Genomic DNA, 26,132 nt, shown 5'->3' on the forward strand with positions numbered 1-26,132 from the left:
TCACTCTCAATAGTGACTGATCCACTTGATGCCCATAATGATGAGTGTGTTATGTAAGAGTATATTACATGTTGTATATATTTCCCTGTTTCTTCAGTATATTAAGTGATTTGTCTGTGTGTTGCAGAGCCGTGTCCAGACTCCAAACAGGAGGGAGATGTTGTACTGATAGTGCTGCTGGTGCTGGTTGGAGCTGTGCTTGTGGTCGTATCTGTGATGTACCTGCGTCTGTGGAGAGAAAATCAGCAGCTCCGTCTGAAATCTGAAGAGAGAACAGGCCTGAGCAGAAGCTCATGAATATAAATGTGCACCCTTATAGACAAGACTCTAGCAGGGAGGAGAACGCTGTTATTACTTTTACACCAAGTTAATTCCAAGTTACACCTTTTTAAACCAGCTCTTTCTTATCAGACATCCAAAGCTCCTGACATGACAGCACTTACTTCAATTCAGTTTTATTTGTATAGCGGTTTAACAACTGAAATTGTCGCAAAGCAGCTTTACACAATCAAAAGAATTATTTAAGTTTGTATGGAATGTGAATGTGTATGAATCAAAAATGATCAGATCGTCAGATACATTTTAGACTTTAATGTGACAGAACATTGAGCTGTTTACATCAGTGGATCAGCGACTGGGGGCGGGGTTATCATGATGGACCAAAATTTGGCATTGTCATCTTTAAACAATGGACTCAATAAGCATGAGCAATGCCGTCTAGTAATGATAAAGAATCGCTTCATCGTGCTGTAATATTTCAGTAAATGTAAGATTGAATCAGACGATGCTAATCCTGCACACACACAGGTGAAGGATGCTGTACACACATGATCATGTGATAGAGTGTGAGTGTAGATCAGGGCTTTTCAAAGTCAGTCTGAACCTGGCCTACAATATATATATTTGTCTCTTTGAAATAGTTTATACTCAGTAATAAACTGTTAGTTTTGCTGTCTATCTGCAGATCATTACAGCGATTCTGGCCTGAGATTAAAGCTAAACATGATGGCAGCTTTGACCCACATACAAGTGAATTCAGATTTAATCAAAGTTCTGAAATGTTATTCGTCACATACTTAGTCATACACAGTATCATATGCAGTGAAATACTTATACAGTATGACTGCCTGTAACCAAAAAAATGTACATAGAAAATTGAGTATTTAAAGAAAGGATCAAATAAAATAAATAAAAATAGTCTGTAAAAAATATATATATATATTAGATATGAAATAATAATATAATAATAGAGACAGAAAATATAGAAACCTTTTAAATGTAAAATTTACAGAGATGAGAATGAGTGAGTTTAAGGGTCGCTAACAGGTGTGTGTTCATAAATTAGCCAGTGAGCTAACAGCTAACAGATGTTCACGTTCCGTCCTCTGGCACAGAAAAGCTTCTTCTGTTCCCTGTGTCAGTGTCTGGCCTGCCACTCCCACTCAGTCACTGCCTCCGCTACGTGCCCAGGTTCTCAGCCTGGCACTGCCACTGCACTCTCACCAGCTTTGTGCCCTCATGCCTGCTGGACCTGCACCCCCACTTTATCTTCACAGTGTTTATTCCTCTTTTTCCTCACCCGCCCCCCTCTCCTCCCAGACCTTCCCTTATTTAATTAATAAACAGCTTTTACACTTTATATAGTTGCTTTTATTTCTGTATTTTTAGTGATGTACCATTTGACTCTTCCTGCTTGAGCTTTACCATAAACCCCTTCCTCAGGTGTGAGTCTTCCTCCAGGTCCAGTCTCCCTCAGGTTCCTCTTACTTTATCTTAACCGTACCTTCACACTCCTACTAGTATTTGTTCTGTGTGTGTAAATGTTCTGTACGTTTCCTCTCACTGATGTTCTGCACTAACTCGTTCCTCACTACATGTGATTCCCAGTCTGCCCTAAAATGTACATAAACTGTAGCACTGACGTTCTTCATCATATTAATGTTTTTCATTTGTTCCTGAGTCCCTAATGTGTGTGTATTAGTGTGTATTTGAGTTGCCATTGTTTTATAGCACAAATCTAAAGTCCAAATGTGGATTAAATAACTAAATCTGTTACATTGTGCCTTATAAAACAAGTGTTGCTATCCACGCAAGTGTCCACACTTGACACTGACACGTGAGGGTGGAGTTTGTGTCATACAGTCTCTAATCCTGAGCTTAAACACGTGTTTCTGGCTTGATAACGGTGTTAAGTCCAGCACCTCCATCTGACAGTCAGATAGATAAATACTGTATTCACCAATTAGTTATTAGAGAAATACTGAACTATGAGATGTATATATGGAATATATGAATATTACTATAATATGTTACAATAAAATTTGTAATGTTAAAAGTCCTTAAAAAAGCAGGCTTTTACATTTACTTAAGTAACTCTTTAAAAAACTAAAATGTACGTACAGTGGAACCTTGGATTACAAGGTAATTTGTTCCAGAAGTGGGCTATTCCAAAACACTGTGTGTGTGTGTGTGTGTGTGTGTGTGTGTGTGTGTGTTTGTGTGTTTGTGTGTTTGTGTGTGTGTGTGTGTGTGTGTGTGAGGGAGGGAGGGAGGGAGGGAGGGAGGCTAAAGTACAGTAAGAGGAGAGGAGGCATCAGACCCCCCTCCCTCTTCTTCAGTACCCTTCCTCCTATCTTATTCTAGATAAAAATAAACAGATAAGTTTTGATGAATGTAAATAAATGATTGTGTGTATCCTGTAATGTGTGTATCCTGTGTTCTGTATATTATATAAGTGTGTGTTTAAACACTGGATCCATTACCCAATCTGTCTCACACACACACACACACACACACACAGGGCTCTGAACCTCCTCCATTCTGGGATCTGATCACAGAGAGCTCCTGCACTAGTGCACTATGTAGTGAACAAGTGTGAGACGTTTAGGACCAGAGTTATCATGTCCACCCCTCTGTCCAGTCAGGACACATCCCAGAGGATGATTTGTGTCTCCTGAAGTTCCTCTAACACTGAGGATGAAGCTCCAGGTTTCATTCACATCACAGCAGATGATCTTTCTGTTTATTTACAGTCTAGACTGATCATGTGATGAGTGGATCGTACACCAGGAACAGGACTTTGAGTTTCTCTCTGCCTGAGTTTCTGTTCATCAGGCTGTTATTTACTGATTTTATGTTTCAGTAGGTGTGTGTTGTCTGATCTCACACTCACACCATCTCAGTACAGTTCTGACAGTCACATTGTGAATGTAGTGGAGGCTGTTTGTGCTAAAGGAAGAGCTACAGGTTACTACATTTAAGGGGTCACTTACTTTTTCCATCCTGCCCTGTGGTGATGATGATGATTACACAATGTGCTCCATAAGGACATAATACATAGAGTAGTAGTTTTTATTAGTTTATTCATATTGTGTTTGTGTATAACTGTGTCAGATGATCAAAGCACTTTTTTAGGTTATAAATATGAATAAATTACAGGAATGTTAATGTTACAGTAGATATTTAGTTATAAACAGCAGCTGGTATGAAATGTATCAACCCTGTCTGATACTGTGTACCTCCAAACCCCACTTGTATCCTGTGTATAAAAGTGTCACGTGGGGCGGGGCCTATCCCTGGAGACTTAGTGCACGAGGCGGGGCACACACTGGACGGGGTGCCAATACATTACAGGTCTCACACACACACACACACACACACAAAAGATCATTTGGAAATGCTGATTAACTTTGGACTGTTGGGGGGAAACTGGAGTACCTGGAGGAAACCTACCAAGCACACGGAGAACATGCAAACTCCACACACACACACACACACACACAGAAGGCACGAGGCCTGCAAACATGAGGTGAAGAAAAGACGAGAGAACACAACAGCAGGAAGGGGAGGAGCCTGTTTACCTCTGTGGTTTAGTCCCACGTGTCTGCAGATGCTTCAGTCTGAACAGTCCTGATGATCTCAGTGTGTCTCTTTAGTCCTGCTCTTACTCTCACCATCACTACAGTACACACTCTCTACACACACTCTCTACACACTCACTGTAGAGACAGGAGCAGTGTGTAAACTGAGCTGAAATCTCCCTCACATTTATTCCAGGTTGAACATGTAGTGTTACTCACAAGCTCAGGTCTTCAGGATAAACACTACTCCTGTATTTATTGGGGTAAAAACAGAGCATCTTGTTTCAGCTCAGAACAATCAGCAAAGTCAAACTGTTTCTGTGGTTCCATGATCTAGAGAAAGGTGTTGGAGCTTTAATGGATCCGTCTGGATCAGTGTAAAGTCTGGTGTGTTGGGATCAGACACTCGTCTGTCAGACGTCTGGAACCAGTTCACACCGCTGCAGCTCTTCTTCTGTCTGTTACAGAGACGAGACATCGTTCCTCCAGTGGAGCCGAACTTCATTACTGACTGGGCCTCATCATCATCATCATAATAATAATAATAATAATATAAAAAATATATAATTTTTCTCCAAGTATTACAACTTTATACTCATAATAATCTATTAAAACATTTATTAAGTTTTTCAGTTTTAGTGTTACTTATTTAACCTTTTAAAGGTTTCTTTTTTACCTGAAATTTATAAGGTATATAATTTCATAATCATTTTTTCATATTAAATGTGAAAAGTTCTGAGCTATAATAACAGTTTCTACGTGTTATTATAACAGCAGTGTGTAGATGTTGTGTTTGTGCAGTGTGTGTATGTGCAGCTTCAGTGAAACAAAGGTCTTAAGTTTCAGTCTCTATAAACACTAGCTGTAGTGAACACTAATCGTTCTTGTCACTCCATCACCTCCTGTCACTCAAGTTTAAAGCTCCGCCTCTCAGTCACCAGCACTGTGTGAGGACGTGATACACACTGAGTGCAACATCCACCTTTTATATAACATGCCCTGTTTCAGTGCTTCACTGCTCTCTGACTCCCAGTGTTGTGTTAGTTACTCAAGTCATAGTACCTTTATGAGTAATACTAAATATTAGTAAAACTACTAGTAATGTTACTTTTAATATATTACTATTACTTAGTACTTTTCTATAATAATAATAATAATAATATATTTCTATTACTAGTTACTATCTAAAATAGCTTCTTACTTTTATTTACATTTAAATTTGCTAAACTTTATGAAAAGAGACTTTGATATTTTTCAGGATGGTGGTGAATATATACCAGTGGGTGGATGCGGTGGTGATGCAGGAGCAGCTATAGGAGGCTACAAAACATTTAACTGGTGTGTCTAGTGTGTCTAGAGTATGAAGTTTGGCTAAGAACTTAAAATACCAGATACATTCTCAGGTTAACCTGCTGTTAGTCCCTGGGGCTGGGAGGTTATACATCTCACACCCCTCTAGTGTGAATTGTTATAAGGTGAATTGTTCCTCCCTGAGCCAGAAAAAACAAATCTAAACCCTAATTTTCTGTTGATTGTGTAAAACACCATGTAATAACTGCAAAATAACAGCAACACATTTTTATTAATTTCATAAATATATAATTTATATATTTAAAATAAAAAAGTACTGAATGAATAAAAGTATAAGATTCAGACATAAAAAGTGAAAAAAATACAAATAACTAAACACAGATCAATAGATGATATATGTATAGACAAATGTAACAAAAATAAGTGAATAAATATTAATAGTAATTTACATTTATGAATGTAGAATTTGGCCATTAAGATATAAAAGTTGACAGTGTATTCACATGACCTGTTACTACGGTGGAAATAAAGATAAGTATATCATCTAATGTGAAATGATTCATGAATAAAATAAAAAATATAATTTCCAATTTGCCGCCACAACACAAGTAAAAATTTAAAAAAGCTGAGGAATACACTCTCTGTGTTAGTTACAGAATGTCCACGGATCCACAATGTCCACATACTTTACAATTATAGAATTAACAGAATAAATACAGGGTTATACTTTTATAATATGTTAAAGTGAACTAGTTAGGAATAGGATATTTGTATAAATGGAGCCATGATTGTTTCCCATTTATGTTATAAATTATTGAAGCCCAATAAAAATATCTTTTTGAACGTTCATGTTTAGATTAGGAATGATTTAACGTATATGTTTATTACATTTTCTGCCAGTGATGAGAACGCCTCCAATGGCTGGTTTATTGGTTTGTACTATTTCACATGAACTAAGATGAGATTTACAATGTTGTAATAAGACACTTGTGATAACATTAATCACTGATTTATATTCTCTAAATGTGTAAAGTACAGAACCTGAACCATCAAGTAGCAACGATACTGTAGATATGTGATCAAAAGCTCTTAGATGTGATTTTGAAGAAAGTGACTTCCTTTGAATTGTAATATTAGCGTTGTTCCATGATAAAGCTTTATGTGGAGAGAAGTTGTGAACATGGCAGATGTTCCAGACTAACAGAGCTGCTGGTGGAGGTGTGACGGCTGAACAGAGAACCTGCATTGTGAAAAATCACAAAATTTAACCCACTGATTTCGTTAAAAAATGTTCGATGGTAAAAAAAACATAAAGATGTAACGTGTAAACTCCTCCCCCTGCATACAAAGTCATTCTACACCACAGTGAAGGGAAAAGTTTGGAGAGGAACCACATATTTGTCACAGTGAAATGATTATTTTTCGTTGTTATGAAGCTCGGGTCAGAGTGTGTTATCAGTTGGGAGCAGATACAGCGCCCCCTGGAGGAGATAGGGTCGAGGGTCTTTCTCAAGGGCTCAAGAGTGGCAACTTGGTAGTGATGGGGTTCGAACCCCCGACCTTCTGATCAATAACCCAGAGCCATAACTGTTTGAGCAAACTCGCACTATTGATGGTCCGTAATGCAACACAGATCTCTACAAAGCTTCATATGTAAATGAGAACAGTGTTGTTTTACAGCAGGATCTCTCTCCTCCTCAGTCACACCCTCATCAGGCTCTCCAAACCTCCTTCTCTTCTTCATCCTGTACCATATACAGGACCCTGATAACCCCAGCACCAGAACAGGCAGGAGAGCGAGTCCAGTGAGGGGAGCAGGGTGTGTCCAGTCAGTCCAGTGTTCACCTGAACACACACACACACACCAGCACAACTATACAGCAGCTTAGACACACAACTTCAGTGGAACTGTAACTGTGTGTGTGTGTGTGTGTGTGTGTGTGTGTGTGTGTGTATAAAGTCCTACCTGTAACTGTGAGTGTGTGTGTGTGTGTGTGTGTGTGTGTGTGTGTGTGTGTGTGTGTGTGTATAAAGTCTTACCTGTAACTGTGAGTGTGTGTGTGTGTGTGTGTGTGTGTGTGTGTGTGTGTGTGTGTGTGTGTGTGTGTGTGTGCGTGTGTGTGCGTGTGTGTGTGTATAAAGTCTTACCTGTAACTGTGTGTGTGTGTGTGTGTGTGTGTGTGTGTGTGTGTGTATAAAGTCCTACCTGTAACTGTGAGTGTGTGTGTGTGTGTGTGTGTGTGTGTGTGTGTGTGTGTGTGTGTGTGTATAAAGTCCTACCTGTAACTGTGTGTGTGTGTGTGTGTGTGTGTGTGTATAAAGTCCTACCTGTAACTGTGAGTGTGTGTGTGTGTGTGTGTGTGTGTGTGTGTGTGTGTGTGTGTGTGTGTGTGTGTATAAAGTCCTACCTGTAACTGTGTGTGTGCGTGTGTGTGTGTGTGTGTGTGTGTGTATAAAGTCCTACCTGTAACTGTGAGTGTGTATGTAGCTATGATCTGATCATCCCTGCTGTCCCACACAGTGTAAACTCCGCTGTCAGAGTGTTTCAGCTCCTTCAGTGTGAATGAGGTCGTGAGTGACAGCCGGTGCTGATATTCAGGGTGACGGTGACCTTTACCCCCAGTGACCTCATACAGTGTTACAGAGCTCTGATTCTCAGCAGTGAGTCTGATAAACGTCACCTTCACTGACTCAGGCATCACAACGTCCAGCAGGAGGGAGTCTCCAGGACCCGTCTGTACAGTTACTGTAAGAGCTGAGGACACACACACACACACACACACACACACACACACACACAAGCTTGTTCTATTTGTTCCTGAGTCTCACAGACACTCAGTGTAGAGATAAAAACAGATGAAGACAGAATAAAGAAAACTGTGTCTAAGAGTCGTGTATAATAACAGTCACACACACACACACACACACACACACACACACAGTAAGGACTTTACACATCAGTGATAAACACTTACGCTGTATGCTGAGCCTCACGTCACACACGTCTTTACCTCCACACTCACAGGTGTATAAACCCCTCCTACTGTAATCAGCTGCCGTGACGGTGAGAGAGAAATCCCCCTCCAGGTACCGATCATGAGAGACGAGAAACCCCTCCTCAGAGCTGCAGGACGTCTCATCACACTGAGCCACTGCAACGTCTCGATTACGGGACTCGGTCCATCTGACCGGACCAGGACATCTCCGTCCACACGGTAGGACAGCAGAGTCATGAAGTCTGACCTCCACCGTGTGGGTCACTGCCACAGGGGGCGCCACTGCAGAGACACACACTTACACTTACAGATCTGACTGTGTGTGTGTGTGTGTGTGTGTGTGGGTGTGTGTAAAGGGTAACTTACAGGCCAAGATCAGCCCCCAGCAGAGCATCACATGGGCCCCATAGCTCCTCATGCTTCCTCATTAATCTTCTGCAGCCACATCTGGAACATAAATGTTTAAATGTCAGTAAAACTCTAAAGGTTTAAACATCCAGAAATATATTCAACTATCTGAAGGTTTAAACATCCACACTGCAGTATTATTAATGATGTTCCAGGAACAGATAGTGAAGTTCCCTCAGAAGCTCTGATTACTATAATCACACGTGTGTGTGTGTTTCTCAACAACTTTATTAAAGTTATTAAAGTTAAAACTTATTGCCATATGATTAGCAGCGGTAGATTTACTGTGAATGTGTTGTATTTTTACACACAAAAAACTGCACCAAAGCTAATAGAATTTTGATAAGTTTATTTATTTATTTATTTTAAACGTGTTAGAAAGGTACAGTACTAGTTAATGACAATCAGATGTACAGTGGGGGAAATAAGTATTTGATCCCCTGCAGATTTTGTTAGTTTGCCCAAATACAAAGAAATGAAGAATCTGTGATTTATTCTAAAGGATAGAGACAGAATATAATTCATAAATCCAGGAAAAGCATTCGATATAAAGGTTATACATTGATTGGTTACACATTTCACTGAGTAAAATAAGTATTTTTAAAAATATTCATAATTAGTATTTAGTGGAGAAATGTTACTTTGTATTTCTTCCATTTGTTAATAATCAATAACAGTTGTCTCCTTCTCGCCAAACTTCTAGCTGATGGTCTTGTAGGCCATTCCAGCCTTGTGCAGGTCTACAATCGTGTTCCTGACCTCCTTTGACAGATCTTTGGTCCTGCCCATGGTGGTGAGGTTCAAATGAAAGATAGAGATTCTGTGGGCAGGTGGCTGCTATACACATACAGTGTTGTTGTTAGAACCTTCTTAAATTAATCTGTGTACCACCATACTCAGTCTGGGGGAGCCAGAGTTATTGTTGGCAAATTATTATTGAATTATTTGGGAGCAATACTTATTTTACTCACTGAAATGCAACTAAATTATAACATTTATATTATGCACTTAAAAACATTTTTTTTGATTGATATTCTTTCTCTATCCTTTATGATAAATGTATTATAATGATTATAGACCCTCCATTTCTTCATAAAGTGCTCGAACTTCCAAAATCCACAGAGGATGAGATAAATATTTCCCCCACTGTAAATACAATATTCATATACACATGTGGAAAAAACTGAAAGAAACACACAACAGCTGGAGGTAACGAGCACTGAACGGATTCCTGATGGTTATTGAGTGTCTCAGTGTAACAGACACCATGTAAACATCTTTAAAGGGGTAAAGTCATTAGAAGAGTGTGTCCTAAATTGAATTTAATTCAATTCAGTTCTATTTGTATAGCACTTTTAACGATTGTGATTGTGGCAAAGCAGCTTCGCACAGTCAAAAGAAATGATGGTAAGTACAGCATAAATTCCACAACTGCTCTTTTCATGCAGCATAAAATACATTTTAATAAAATAAAGAGAAAGATTAACCTCAAACTGAACCTGAACCTCAGATCATGAGAAGTGTGAACACAAAGATCTGGCATGTTGAAGATACACAAGACGGTACGACATCTTTTTTTTAAATCGCTACATCCCCCTTTAAACTGAAGTTCCCCCTCACAAAACAGCACAAGACTAACAGAGTGCAAATAAGAGGACAACACAGACAAATACACAAACACAACACAACATAACTACAAAGACATGTACAGATGAACCGAAACAGTTACATCTAGTATATACGTGCTTTTTTCTTCTCTGTGCATGTGTGTGTGTGTGTGTGTGTGTGTATGTGTTTGCTATAATAAAATAAACCCATATCATTATGATTCAGTACTCACCTGGAGAAGAACAAACACTCGTGCAGGTGGAAGTGCAGAATAAAACCCCAAGAACTCAAATCACATCCACTAAATAATTCTGATAAATAAATCACTAATCCCAAACTGCCTGAACTTCACTCGACTTGAGGGGAAAGAGTTGAGAAATCTAAAGTCTGAAGTGTTCAGTTAAAGAGTAAAGTCTACTTCCTGTTTAACTCTGCAGAAACTTGTCTTTCTACCACGATGTTAAAGCTCCTGCAGTGAGATCATGAGACTCTGCAACAGGAAGTAATGTGTTTGTGGTATTGTTCATCCTTAGAGCAGTGATCTGTAACAGTGCTATAAGGAGAAGTGTTGAGGTGTACAGTGCATGGTGTATGTGATATGAATGTGTAGAGAGTGCGGTGTAGCACAGCTTTATTCTGAAGAACTGAAGTTCTACACACACATTTATTAATCACAGAAGCAGCTTCACAGAGCAGAAACTTTAATTACTTTAATGATTTTTTAGTCCATCAGTTTCTCTGTAATATCACTCACACAACATCAGCTCTACACACCTGCATTACAGCTGATTATTTCCTTTACCATCACCATGTCATGTCTTGCTTCTTCTTAAATTCACCCATCAATGTGACTAAGATCAGATTCTCTAAAACCTACACTATTTAAATAAAACTCAACACTATAAATAAACAGTCAGCTTTCTCATGGTTTCTCAGATTTATTCAGCTGGGAAATGAAACTCAGCCATTAATGTTGCATAAGCCAGTGTAGTTTTAGTGTCCCAAACACGAATGAATGAGGAGGACGTGCCAAATCAATATGCAGATCATGAAAAAGACTTCAGATCTACTCTACTGCTGGATCAGTAAAGGCCTGTGGAAATTGGGCTACTGTTGACCAAGAAACAAAGAGAAAGTGAGGGGGCAGATGTGTCCAGGGAGAAAGAGAGATAAGGAAAAGTTGTGTAGAGGTGAAACTAGAAACTTTGAATGTTGCCAGTATGACTGGTAAAAGAAGAGAGCTAGCTGATATGATGGAGTGGAGAAAGGTACAAGAGACCAAGTGGAAGGGAAGCAAGGCTAGGAACATTGGAGGTTCAAACTGTTTTATTGTGGTGTAGATAATATGAGAAATGGTGTAGATCTAATACTGAGGGAAGAGTACAGGAAGTGAGGAGAGTGTCTGATAGAGTGATGAGTATGAAACACCCTCCACAGGTGGGATTTGAAGGACAAATACAATTTCTGGAGTGAGCTAGACAAAGTGATAGTGAGTGTCCCCAAAGAAGAAAGTTTGGTGATTGAAGCTGACCTTATTGGGCATGTTGGAGAAGGAAACAAAGGTGATGAGGAGGTGATGAGGAGGTAGGGATCCAGGAAAGAAATGTGGAAGGACAGATTATTGTAGATTTCACAAAAAGGACGGAAATGGCTGTGGTGAACATATTTTAGGAAGAAAGAGGAACACAGGGTGACATACAGGAGTGGGGAAAGATGTAATCAGGTGTACTATCTGCTGTGTAGAAGATGCAATCTGAAGGAGATTAGAGACTGTAAAGTGATTGCAGGGGCTGACAAGATCGGATGGTGGTCTTCAAGATGACTTTTGAGGCACAGAAGAAGAAAAAGAGAGTGAAGACTGAACCCAGGATTAGATGGCGGAAGTTTAAGAAGGACATTGTGTGACATTCAGAGAGGAAGTGAGGCAGGTACTGGGTAGTGGTGAAGAGATGCTTGACGACTGGTGAGATCCTGCCGAAAGGGGTAAGGGAGACAGCTAGGAAGGTGTTTTGGCATGACATCAGAAGAGAGTACGAGAAGAAAACCTGGTGGTGGAATGAGGAAGTACAGGCAAGCATCAAGAGTAAGAGGCTTGCAAAAATGAACTGGGTTAGTAAGAGAGATGATGAGAGTAGACAGGAGTGTAAGAAAATCCAATGTAAGGTGAAGAGGGAAGTGGCAAAGGCTAAGGAACAGGCGTATAGTGAGTTGTAAGAGAAGCTAAACTCAAAGGAAGGAGATAAGGATTTACAGTATAGCAACTGGCCAGACAGAGAGACGGGGAAGGATATACTACATGTTAGGGTGATAAAAGATGCAAGTGGAGATGTACTGAAAAAAAATGTTAAAAGAGTGTTTTGAGAAAAAGGAGAGAGTATTTTGTGGAGTATGTTTGAGGTGCGGGTAGTGGATCAGGTAGTACAGGGAATTAGTAAGGATGAGGTGAGGACAGCTATAAAGAGGATGAAGAGTGGAAAGGCACTTGACCCGCATGACATTCCAGTGGAGCTATGGAAGAGTTTAGGAGAGATAGCAGTGGAGCTGCTTACTATATTAAAGATCTAAAGTGATAAAAAAACTACTGTAGGTTGAGAAGTGAGGTGACAATCTGTGAGCAGCAGTACGGCTTCATGCCAAGAAAGAGCAACACAGATGCCATGTTTGCTTTGAGAATGCTGATGGAGAAGGTCAGAAAGAGGTGTGTTCATAGATTTAGAAGAAATTGTATGACAGGCTGTCCAGAGATGAACTGTGGTATTGCATGAGGAAATCAGGAGTGGCAGAGAAGTATGTAATGGTGGTGTCAAATATGTACAAGGACAGTGTTACAGTGGTGAGATGTGCCAGGGATCTAGACTTAGTCCCTTTATGTTTGCAATGATGGTAAACAGGTTAAAGGATGGGGTTAGACAAGAGTCCCTATGGACTACGATGTTTCGGATGATATTGTAATCAGCAGTGACAGTAGGGAGCAGGTTGAGATGAGTCTAGAGAGGTGGAGGGATGCACTGGAGGAAAGAAGCATGAAGATCAGTAGGAGCAAGAAGGAGTACATGACAGAAAGACAGGCAGCAGAGCTGAGGGTTGGCAGAGCTGAAGATGCTGTGATTTGCTGTGATTTGAAATGGAGTGACAAGAATGGACAGCATTAGGAATGAGTATATTAGAGGGACAGTACAGGAAGGACAGTTTGGGGAGAAAGTTTGAGAGGCCAGATTAAGATGGTTTGGACATTTGCAGAGGAAAGATGGAGCTGCCAGGCAAGAGGAGAAGAGGAAGGCCCAAGAGGAGGTTTCTGGATGTGTTGAGGGGGGACATGTGAAGTTAGATGAAGGTAGATGGAGACAGATGGTCCTCTGTTGCGACCCCTAACAGGAGCAGCCAAACGAAGAACATAGAGTGATATCCCTGATCAGTTCATACAGTAACTGTTAAATACTGCTAATGTACTGTGTGTGTTAATCATGTGATAATCAGAGTGTGGATGAACCACAGTCTCCTGATCAGGATCTCTGAAGCTTCTCTTCCTCCTCTGGTGGATCAGTGTGTGTGAGATTACTCCTGTGTTACACTCAGTGTCTTATAGAATACACTCTCACTTTATTATAGGTGTTAATCTCTCAGTAATGATGTTAGAATAGATAATAGCTCTCACTCATCTTCTACACTGCTTTATCCTGTATTCAGGGTCACGGGGACCTGGAGCATATCCCAGGAGGCTCAAGGCACCAGGCAGGGGCCAATCCAAGGACCAATCCATCACAGGGCACACACACACACATACACACACTCACACACTCATTCAAACACTACGGTCAATTTGGGAACGCCAATTAACCTAACCTGCAGGTCTTTGGACTGTGGGAGGAAACCGGAGAACCCGGTGGAAACTTACCAATCACAGGGAGAACATGCAAACTCTATGCACACATGGGAATCGAGCCTGGACCCTGGCGGTGCAAGGAGACAGTGCAAACCACAACACCACCGTCCTGCCTACAGTGTTAATTTTATCAACAAAATAAATCACAAAAATGATTCATTCACAACCTAATGTAAACTAAACCATAACTATAACAAAAAAATCTGTTTTTCATTAACAAATAAAAGCTAAACATTAATGTCAATGACAGATGATTGAACAACTGATTTTAATTGAGTTTATCTTTTAATACAATAATCTGAGACAAAACTTAGAAACGACGCCTCGTTATAACTGTAGTAACGTACACAACAGGCTACAACGTGATTTTAATCTACACAAGCCGTGTTCTGTCAGGGAGAAATAACACTGGTCTCTACACACAGCCGGTTATGAGAAGACTGTTAGGGACCGTCTACAAAGTGCAGACAAGGAACAAAAACAAAGAGGAAACCCACCAATAACGTCTAAGGGACCGTCTAAGGAGTGCATGACCAAGACCCAAACATTTGTTTACAGAAGATAACACAAGATTACAGAGAAATACCATATGAATTATTTGTTTATTTATTTGTTTGTTCAATTGATTCATAATTATTTTAAAGTATATTTAAAAATAGATGATTACACAGACAATTATTGTGGCAATAAAACAGATAAGTTGTTAAATGAGAGTCAGGTGTTTTTTATTATTTAAAAAATGATAATAATTGTAAAGATATGTATGAAAATGAATGCACTTTGGTACAGTCTATTATAAGTTGCAAAAAAATTACAATTAAATCAACTAAATTCAATAAGGTTTTTGCTGTAGAAAGTCCACATGTAAAACCAACAGTACTATAATTCACTCTATCATTGCTAATAACTACAACTCTTCCCTTTGTAAGGGTCTCCTACAGTGCACTGTCACTAAAATCACATCACAATGACATCCAGATCCTTTTATCACAGCACTACATTTAAGATGATGTGCTTTTGCTTAATTCTGAGAATTTCTTCTTTTTTGGAGAAAAACAATAACGTCACTCCTGTACAGTGGGATGGATTATCTCAGCAAAGCAGAAGTGCTCACTATCACACATTTAGACTGATTTGTGAACAATGTTTGAGAGAAATGGTAATATTGTGTATCTGGGATGAATTTTAGATCTTTAAGATCTTTAAAATCTTTAGGTCTACGCACTTCCGGTGAAACTGTGTGTAATTGTGATTAAAAGGAATTCAGGTGAGTCTCTGATTATTACAGAACTGATAATAATGATAACTGTAATTATAATAATTTGCAATTTTATTAAATAAGCAAGTATTTGATGGAGTAGCTCAAATAATTAACTTTAAAACAATGGAAATAATTAAATACACTTATACGTACTCAATCACAAACATTTATTTATTCACTGTAGATGTTTTTTTAATCTGTTGCTCTTCATAATTTGTGGTAACCATTATCTGACTTATTAGTTTTTGACCATCTTCTTGATTTTGTACATCTTCTCATTATATGTTTTATTATATGTCAAAACCATTATTTTCTTCTCCAGCTTGATGACCCCAATGGAGGACCTGATATGGAACACGAGAATCCTGAGATGAAAGACATAGGTAAAAACCAGGCAATATATGATGATTACTCTTCACCTCGTGCAGAAGGTTATACGAGGGGGCACCTTTTCCCACGCTGCCACAATAACAAGCAGGACTGCGCCATTGCTACCTACACACACACTAATGCCGTTCCACAAACTCAAAATGTCAGCAATGAATGGGGTACAAAGGTGGAGAAGAAAATGGAGAAATTTATAAAAGATAACTGTGATAAGGACTTTGCGCATGTTGTGACTGGAGCAGTACCAGGCAAGACCTGGCTAGTGATTAAGAGAGATAATGACTTTGTTCAAGAAGGAGTCAATATCCCAGACCACTTCTGGACCGCCTGCTGCTGTCAGTCCAAAAACATCGACCATACTTTCTTGTCAGTTGCCTGGCTAGCCCAAAGAAAAGATAAAGATCTGGAAGTACACCAAGATCTGGAGAAACGCAAAGATGGCGATCTAAAGGTGAACAAAAAGACAGTGCAGCAGCTGGAGGAGGATCTCAAAGGTCTTTACATGAACTCCGTAGGAGAATTTAGAATATTTGGAGAATTGTGCCGTGAAAATGCCAAACCCAACTTTTTAAATACTCTGATTGACTCTGTTTTTTTCTTCTTTACTACTTAAACATTAATGTTGTTTCCTTGATTTAGTGTAATCCTATGCTCATTTCTGTTGTTTTGATTATTATGTGCTGTTTAATTTGACATAAAATTGTTAAAAGAATCTGATATTCATATACATGTATGTTAAATTGTAAATCATTTTTTAATTTGATTCTTAATAAAGATGTAAGCAGGCACAAACTCAGAGAGGAGGAAAGGTTTTTATTGAAGCTTCATGTACATACACAGGTGCTGTCCCTTCAATGCACACACCAAAAAGCCTTTAAAAAAAAACATCTAACCTACACTGCCGATCAAAGGTCAGATGCTTTCCTGTGCCCAGACATACATTCTAATCCACACTACACAGTATTTTCAGTAAGAATGGCTTCATTAAACAAGAACATGTGTCACCTGCTCTTCCATAGAACGCCAGCTTTAAAGGTGAAGCTCAGAGGAAGTGTGCTCTTGTTAGCTTTGACTGAGCGAGTATACTGCTGAGTCACACACTCACCCTGCTGTGGGCATACGGGTGTCTGCCAAATGCTGTAAATGTGAGGGATCTGATCCCAGAGATGGAGGATTGCCCAGACATTCCCCTGCAGAAATAACACATTTACATTTAGGCATTTGGCAGATCCTCTTATCCAGAGCGACTTACTTTTTTTTTTTTATTTCATTACACATCTGAGCAGTTGAAGGTTAAGGGCCACACTCAAGGGCCCAACAGTGGTAACTTTGTGGTTTGAACCTGGGACCTTCTGAACCGTAGTCCAATGCCTTAACCACTGAGCTACCCCTGAAATAACACTGTGAAATAACAGGTGATTAGAGTCTTCTCCTCCAGAGTGTTAATAAATAAACACCTATAACTAATAAACACCTGTCACCACAGCTGGCAGGAAAACACAAACTCAATACTAATTTCTGAAAACTTGGACAGAGTAGTAGTAGTACATTGATCTGCCTATCACATGTAAAGCTATTATTAAAATCTCCTCTCACTGCAACACAACCATAAATGTTGACCTCCCACTTTACCTTGACCCATGTGTTTCTTGAATGCTAATTATTTCTGGTTTCTCTTCCTGATCTCTGGACAGTTTTTAAACTCCTGTCCATGGGCTTTAAGGCTCCTCTGCAGGATTACTGGATCTGCACTGTTCTGTTCTTGTCCTGATAAACAGTCTGTAGTTCATGATTCTCTTCTTCTCACTTTATTTCTTCCGTATCTAAATCATGTTCTGCTGCTTTCACCATCATCTGTATCCTTTCTGTTTTAAAATTAACTTCGTATGATGGATTAATTTCAATACCCCTTGCTATAAATGTCTCCAGCTCCGTCTTTTCTCTCCACTCCTTCTTCTTGTCTTGTCCCTACGTTTCTACTGATTTCTCTTTGCTGAATCTTCCTTCATTTCTGTTTTTATTCTGTTCTACATATTTATCTGCCCCTGCATATGACATCACTTCTTCTTTTGCTCTTATCTTCTGTACTTTTATTTCTCTTTTCAACCCTTCACATCCCCAATACACTAATCTATTATTGATTGTCCCCAGAGCTGCAACATCTTGGGTTCTCTCCTTCTCCACACTCCCCATATCCATGGTCTCCTCCACTTCTCGTACACCTTCATTACCTCTTACGATTCTGAGCCACATGTCCGAATTCGACACTTCTTACTCTTAATGGTTTTGGTACAAATGTTCTTTACACTTTATATCTATAAATCCACGACAATCCTCTCTCTGCAGTCCCTCACCCTCAAACTCTAACATTATTGTCTCTGTCACAGTTCTTCTGCTCCTCTTGTCACATTTCTCACAGCACTGTTTCTCATCCGGATTTGTTCCATCATCTCCTCCATGTTAGTGTTGAGGTTGTTAGTGTAGTCCTGTGATCATGTGATCACCTCGTTACATTCACTGATCCACTTTCCTCCCACTCTCACTACTCTAATGACCCTCATATCCCCCCCACTAGTCCTTTTTCTTTCCTTCTCCATCCGTGCTTCAGTATTACATCCTATCAATAGGTTACCCTCCCCCCCAACACCCCCAACCCCCCCAATACCAAACTTCACCTCCTTTAACTCTTATAATGTTTATCATTTTTATTGGGTGTTTTGTTTAACCCCTTCCTCTCCTTTAAATCTTATCAGTACGTTCAGTAGTCCTAATCCCGCTCCTCTTCCATCCTCACTCTCTGACTCCTCTGGGTTTGATCGCTCATCTTTCTTCCTTTTGCAACTGCAGCGGATTTTCTGTTTCTTTTTCCCCACTCATTTTCCTTCCCTTCTTCCTCCTCACTATATTCCATAATTACACGTCGGTCCGTCCGTCATCAGAAATCTCAAACTAGTTGTTCTTAACTGAAGGAACACCTTTGCATAATAAAGCTGTTGTCTTTCTTGTGCTTGAAAATCAAAGTGGTCACTTAAATATGGTGTTACGTCCCAGTCTAGGGTTGGGCCATACAGCAAAAGAATGGGTCAGGGTTCTATTTTAAACTGTATGGAAATGGTGGTATATGGCAGAAAGAACTAGATCCAATCATTAACTGATGAAATAATGAGGTTTTTATATAAAAAAAAATACACACACACACACACACACATCAGGAGGAAAATCAGATTTAGGGTGGACCCAGGCCAAAATAAACAAAATGGTATTTATATTTAGTAGCTAGAGTACCTGCAAAAAAAACACACACAAACAAATACAGGTACGTTCCCGGACTCCCTAAACCAAAACCAGTGAATAAATTCCCTCTTCCCCAAATAAATGGCAGCCACGCCCCTACTACTAGTGAGTGCACAAACATACAGTGAAATTATCTACAAATATATACAAAGACCAACCAAACCAAAGGGACAAAGCAATAACCAAAGTCAACTGGAGGGACAAAATCAAAACCAGAATACACAGCCAAATATCAAAACGCCAAAATCACAAAAAAAGTAAAAAAGTAGAAATACACAAAAAAAACTACTTAATTACAGTACCGCGAGTAAATGTAATTCGTTACTTTCCACCTCTGTAAACGAGGCCTTGCAATTGCCAGAATCATATGACTGACCGTCGTCTGGTTTAAAGGCTCGTGGACGTGGAGTCTCTCTCTGAATTACAGTGGAGATTTTTTTAAATTCATTTATTAAGATTTAGTGAACCTCAAACCTTCCTTGTGTTTTTTTTTTTAAATTCAAATTTTATTCATCACATACACAGTCAAACACAGTCATACACAGTCATACACAGTACGATATTTGTGATATCTGTTTCTAAGATGGCGCTGGTGAGGTCGGCTGCCGTCACGACTGCTCCAACCTATCTTACTTTGTTTTAGTCTTTTAAGCTATCTTTCAGTAACTTTAAACCAGCTAATTCATCACCACTGAGTACATTAGGTATGATAGAGACACTCTTGTTTCTATTGGTATACAATGTACTCACAATTCAACGCTTTTAACTCCGGATCCGAGCTGGCCGAGTGAGATCCTGAGGGAGTACAAATGACGCGACGCAAAGCGGCGGCCCCGAGGGAAACGAGCCGGCGTCAGGAACAGGCTGAGAGCTTGTGCACACCGCACACCTAGCATCCTGCTCGCCAACGTCCAGTCACTGGAGAACAAGCTCGATGACCTCAGAGCCAGGATAAAGTTCCAGAGAGACATTCGGGACTGCAATCTCCTCTGCTTCACTGAGACATGGCTGAACCCAGCGGTGCCGGACCACGCCATTCAGCCGGCCGAGTTCTTCTCGGTTCACCGCATGGACAGGACGCGGGACTCGGGGAAGTCAAGGGGAGGCCAGAATACACAACCAAATATCCAAATATAACCAAATATAACTGGTGTTTAATGGTGAACAGCAGCTGGTGCAACAGCGCGAGCGTTGTCCCACTCACATGCTCCTGCACACCAAATCTGGAACTACTGTCCATCATGTGTCGTCCTTTTTATCAACCTCGGGAGTTTACATCGGTCATAATCAGCGCCATTTATATTCCACCACAAGCGGACACGGACACTGCCTTATGGGAGCTGCACCAGGCACTCACACAGCACCAAACACAATACCGGGATGCTGCGCTTATTGTGGCGGGGGACTTTAACAGTGCCAACCTCAAACGCGCAGCGTCGAACTTTTATGAGCATATCACCTGCCCCACCAGGGGCAAAAGGACACTGGACCACTGTTACAGTACAGTCAAGGACGGCTACAAGGCACAATCTTGTCCACCGTTTGGTAAATCCGACCATGCCGCCATCTTCCTCATGCCAAAATACAAACAAAGGCTAGAAACAGGTAGTTCCGGTTCAGAGGGAGGTCGCGCGCTGGACGGACCAATCGGTGGCCGCGTTACAGGACGCACTCGATGACGCAGACTGGGACATGTTCAGAAACAGCTCCGATGATGACGTCAGTGTGTTTACGGGAGCGGTTGTGGGATTCATCTGGAAACTAGCAGATGATACCGTGGAGAAGAAGAATATTCAAACGTTTCCCAACCAGAAGCCGTGGGTGGATAAACCCATCCGCAACGCTCTGAGATCTCGCACTGCTGCCTACAACACGAGACATGGAACCGTACAAGGCTGCGTCTTATAACGTCCGGAAGGCGGTGAAAGAGGCGAAGCAGCGCTACGGGAGGAACAACAGAGTGACTCTAGGAGCCTGTGGCAGGGACTAAGGACAATAACGGATTATAAAGCACCAACATCCGGTATGACGAATGCGGACGTGACTCTGGCAGACGAGCTGAACACTTTCTATGCTCACTTCGAGGCTGCAGCTAGACAGGAAGACACCACCAGCACCGGTAACGTGTTCATCATCTCAGACCATGACGTAAGGAGAGCCTTCAAGAGAGTGAACACCAGGAAAGCAACAGGACCAGACGGCATCTCAGGCCGTATCCCCAAAGCCTGCGCAGACCAGCTAGCACCTGTGTTCAGTGAGATATTCAACATCTCTTTATCTCAGTCGGTGATCCCCACATGCTTTAAAGAGTCCATCATTGTTCCTGTCCCGAAGAGACCTCATCCTGCTTCTCTCAAAGACTATCGCCCTGTAGCCCTCACCTCAGTAGTGATGAAGTGCTTTGAGCGCCTGGTCAGATACTTCATCATTTCTTTATTACCAGACACACTGGACCCACTACAGTTTGCTTACCATCCAAACCGTTCCACGGACGATGCAATCTCACATCTCCTCCACACATCACTTACTCAATTTCCCCTTTTAGTGTCCAAGTATGTTAAAATGCTCTTCATCGACTACAGCTCTGCATTTAATACCATAATTGCCTCCACACTCACCACCAAGCTAAAGCACCTGCGACTTAACCCATCTCTGTGCCAGTGGATCTCTAATTTTCTAACTGGCAGACCACAGGCACTCTCAGCACTGGAGCCCCCCAGGGTTGTGTTCTAAGCCCCCTGCTGTACTCTTTGTACACGTATGACTGCGTGGCCACTACCAACTCCACCACCATCATTAAGTTTGCTGATGACACCGTTGTGGTGGGCCTACCTGAAGGAGATTAGGAATCTGGAGAACTTGTACCAGAGAAACAATCTTCTTCTAAACGTCAGTAAGACAAAGGAGTTGATAGCGGACTTCAGCACTAAGCAGGAGAGGAGCTACCAGACCCCCCATCATCAACGGAAGCCCAGTGGAGAGAGGAGAGAGCTTCAAATACCTCGGTGTTCACATCACACAGGACCTGTCATGGTCCTGTCACATCAACACCATGGTGAACAAGGCCCGAGAGCTTCTCTACCACCTCAGACGCTTGAGAGACTTCAGACTGCCCTCTAAGGTGCTCAGGAACTTTTACTCCTGCACCATAGAGAGCATCCTGACGGAAACATCTCAACCTGGTTTGGGAACAGCACCATACAGGACAGATGAGCTCTACAGAGGGTGGTGGGATCAGCTGAGCGCACCATCCGCACCGAGCTCCCTGACCTGCACTCGATCTACAGCAGGCGGTGCTGGACCAAGGCCAGGAAGATGGTGAAGGACCTCAGCCACCCCAACAATGGACTGTTCTCTCTGTTGAGGTCAGGAAAGCAATTCTGCTCCCTGAAGACCAACACAGAGAGACTGAGGAGGAGCTTTTTCCCGCAGGCGATACGGTCTCTTAATCTCTTAATTTTGCACATCCACACACATGGTTTTTGCACTCACTGTGGACATTCTGGACATTCACTTACACTAGTGTCCACTGCACAACACATTAGTGGACATTAGTTAAATTACCCAATTACCCTATCACAAGTCACTTTAATGTGTCACTATCAAGCATATTTGCACACCCCCTGGACGTTCTGTTACCCGGATGAACAAGTCACTTTAAATATGTGGCATTTCTGTTTTTTATTCAATTTATATTCAACTTAATTTCCACAAAAGTCCATAAACTTTATATATCTGTATTGCACAACTGTTTCTTATTTTTTACATTTTTTATTTTTCATAAATGTTTCTTATATTGTATATTTGTCCTGTACAGTACAGATGTCTCTTATTTTTCTATATTTTTCATACATTTTTCTTATATTGTATATTTTGTACTGTATAGTGTTATTTTATTTTTAATTTTATATTTTATTTCATTCTTACTCAGTCAAATTTCCCTTCTGGTTTCCTTTTTATATTTATATCCTATTCATTGTCTATTTTTTAGGGTCACGGGCAGTTGTCTAAGCATTTCACTGCATATCGTACTGTGTATGACTGTGTATGTGACAAATAAATTTTGAATTTAAATTCGATTATGCAAATGAAATGCGTATGAAATGATTATACGACTGCCTGTGATCTTAAAGTAAAAATAAAAGATAAATTATGGAATAAAATTAGAAATAAAATATAGAGGAACTTAGCAATAGAAAAACAAAGCTATTGAAAATAGAACAAAATATAATAAAATATAAAAAAAACCTAGCTATACTATATATTAATTAGTGAAATATAGAAAACTATAGAAAAACCTTACCTGTAAGAATAAATATATACACTATGTACATTGGGGGGGGGGGGGGGGGGTGAACACTGAAAAAGGACTGTGCATGTGCAAATGTGCATGAATGTGTAAATGTGCCTATGTCCAGGGTGTGTGAGACTGAATGTGCCAATGTCCAGAAATGTCCAGGGTGAGTGTAAATGTACCCGAGTGTGCTGATGTGCAGTGATCAGAAATATCCATACATACGCAATGTGCAATAATGGAAAGATGGTTAGTCTTATGTCCTACGTCCTAATGCAGAGAATGGTTTAGTCCTGAGTGGTGTCTGACTGAGAGACCGTATGGAGGAGAAGCTCCTCCTCAGTCTCTCTGTGTTCTCCTTTAAGGAGCGGAATCACTTTCCTGACTGTCACAGAGAGATCAATAAACTTTACATTGACTTCTTATTTATCTAAATGCTGGTCAAAGATTCCAAACAGATTGTTATTGTATTTATGATCATAATTTAAATCGAAAGAAGTTCTTCACTTTTGTTCTGTTTTAGTTCTTCACCTTCTTTTTAAAGATTCAGAGATCATGTGCATTAGCATTTGCCTTTGCTCAGTGGATTTTCACACACACACCCACACACACACACACTGTTAATGATGTATGTAATATTATTTTGCAGCTGCATGTCCATATTAATTGTGCTACACAATGTCTCCACTAGAGGTCAGTATAACGAGCTTTTAAATGAAGGTTCATGAAATAAACATTTCGGTCACGTGACGAACAGAAGTTATTGACGGCAGTGCAGTAAATACAGTATGTCCTGTAAACTCACTCCTAACACGTGTGTATTAATCAGATTGTTATTAATGATACATTAACTACAGCTGTGTGTGATGAGGCAGAAATAATCAGTTATAATATCAGCACTTACACTTCACTGTCCGAGTCTCCAAACTAACACTACATACGGGACCTGAGTGACGTCACCTGTGTACAGGAACACTTCCTGCTGAGTCACTGTTCACCAGGTTCAGGATCAGAGGAGCTCGTGCGGTCAGAACTTCTCTGTTAGTATCCAGTGGAGCTCCGCGCGGCTGTGTTTACTTCTTTACCTCTTCTTCTTCTTCTTCTTTACTTCTTCTTTGGAGTTTAACGGCGGCTTGCACCCGTAAGTGTTGCACTGCCGCCACCTTCTGGTTGATTCTCCCTTGGTGTTTCTCTATTTCCAGATTATTTCCTCCTCATCCTTACATTCTACCCATCAAACCAGTAGTAAGTAAGAAGTTACAGATGCTTTTCTTTCCTCGCCCAGTCATCCCACTTTCCAATAGATCTTTATCTCTGTCCCGACCAATCCACCTTTTCTTAGTTCTTCCATCATTTACCTCCTTTGTTCTTTATATCTTCTGCAATTTATAAGTACATGTTCTATGGTTTCAGGTATCTGACAAACCTCACACACGCCAGTGGGATTCTTCCCTATAATGTATAGTGTACTATTCGGGTTACTGTGTCCAATTCCTAATCTTGTCATTACTGTTTTGTCTCACTTACAACTTGATTTTGAATGCCATATAAATGTCTCCCTTTAATTCCCCTCTCCCACTGCTGTTGCCATTCTCTCACAGCTTCCTTCCAAACTATACATTACCTTTTAGCCTTCGACATTTTTATATTTACTTCAATTTTATCTTTTTTAATTGCTTGCTTGGCTAATTTATCCACCCTCTCGTTTCCCAAAACACCTACAGTATGTGAGCTGAAGTCCAAATAAGATGAATCTCTTTACCATTTGCTTTTATTCTCATATATGTTATCAATACCACATACACCAGATCCTGACGGCTATTGGACCCCCTGATCTGAGACTGATCAGTGCAGACAGTGAATCACTTCAATTAAGAATTTACTTATTTTTTCCTCCTTTCCAACCCATTCTAATGCCATCATGATGGCCTACAGTTCGACTGTATACACACTCTGTTTATTCGAAGTTCGTTTGCTCTTCATTTCCCTGGTTACTTAAAACAAATGCAGATCCAGTCCTTCCAGTTTCAGGTTCTTTTGATCAGTCTGTGTAAATCTGAATATGGTCTCTATACTTGTGTTCCACGTATCTATAAAATTCATCCACTAGGTCTATATTATTATTTATTGATTTGATTTGACGCAATTTAAAATCAACTTCCATGGTTTCTATTTTCCACACTGTCAGGCCATATCACAGTTGGACAGAACTCTTCTTCACTCACCCCCAAATCTCTAGCTGACTCATCTCCTACCTACCCAAAACTATTCTTTTGTACTCTTTCCTTTTCCCAACATATTTATAACACTTTCTTAGTGGGGTGACTGTCTCTATGTCCCTTCAGAATAATCCAATAATTTACCAGCAGTTGTTTACGTTGAATGTTTAAAGGCATTTCTCCTGCTTCCACCTGAAGCGCATATACTGGAGATGTTTTTACTGCACCTAAGCATAATCTCAAAGCTCTAGTATGTATTTTATCAAGCCTTGTAAGTACAGATTTGGCTGCTGATCCGTACACCACACTCCTATAATCAATTCTTGATCTTATTAAACTTACATATATATATTTCAGTGATTGATAGTCTGCACCCACTCCAGTCCTGTTAAACACCTCATTGTGTTTATTACTTTTTTGCATTTATCCTCCACCTTCCTTATATGTTTTGCCCAGGTTAGCCTTGGATCAAAATGTACTCCCAGAAAGCAAAATTTATTAACCTTCTCCAAACTATTTCCATATAATTTTAAATTAATCCCCTCATTCATTTTCTTCCTAGTAAAAAACATTACTTTAGTTTTTTCAACAGAGAATCTAAAGCCCCATTT

At 40.2% G+C, this 26,132-nt stretch overlaps 1 protein-coding gene across 3 annotated transcripts; it reads right to left on the reverse strand.

Annotated features, from left to right (window-relative positions):
• Window positions 1–6,489: 6,489 nt before the first annotated feature.
• On the reverse strand, window positions 6,490–24,416 carry LOC128509508 (uncharacterized). 3 transcript variants are annotated; one of them, XM_053481273.1, is made up of 5 exons: window positions 24,207–24,416; window positions 8,534–8,614; window positions 8,147–8,449; window positions 7,636–7,926; window positions 6,490–7,016 (listed from the first exon to the last, which is right to left on the reverse strand). In XM_053481273.1, exons 2-5 carry the CDS (start codon window positions 8,583–8,585, stop codon window positions 6,778–6,780), a joined length of 885 nt encoding a protein of 294 aa, XP_053337248.1. In that variant the 5' UTR covers window positions 8,586–8,614; window positions 24,207–24,416; the 3' UTR covers window positions 6,490–6,777. The 3 variants fall into 3 exon arrangements, with proteins under 3 accessions (XP_053337248.1, XP_053337249.1, XP_053337250.1); XM_053481274.1 differs by having other exon boundaries at window positions 24,263–24,415; XM_053481275.1 differs by lacking the exon at window positions 24,207–24,416 and adding an exon at window positions 10,416–10,774.
• Window positions 24,417–26,132: the final 1,716 nt, after the last annotated feature.

The sequence above is a fragment of the Clarias gariepinus genome, chromosome 21, assembly GCF_024256425.1.
Source record: "Clarias gariepinus isolate MV-2021 ecotype Netherlands chromosome 21, CGAR_prim_01v2, whole genome shotgun sequence".
Classification (NCBI taxonomy): Eukaryota; Metazoa; Chordata; class Actinopteri; order Siluriformes; family Clariidae; genus Clarias; species Clarias gariepinus.

Coding starts and splice junctions, on each gene's coding strand:
- LOC128509508 (XM_053481273.1), bottom strand. CDS start 8,585: ATGAGGAGCTATGGGGCCCATGTGATGCTCTGCTGGGGGCTGATCTTG. Junction 7,927..8,146: donor CGTGAGGCTCAGCATACAGC/GTAAGTGTTTAT, acceptor GTGTGTCCTCAG/CTCTTACAGTAACTGTACAG. Junction 7,017..7,635: donor ATACACACTCACAGTTACAG/GTAGGACTTTAT, acceptor GTGTGTGTTCAG/GTGAACACTGGACTGACTGG.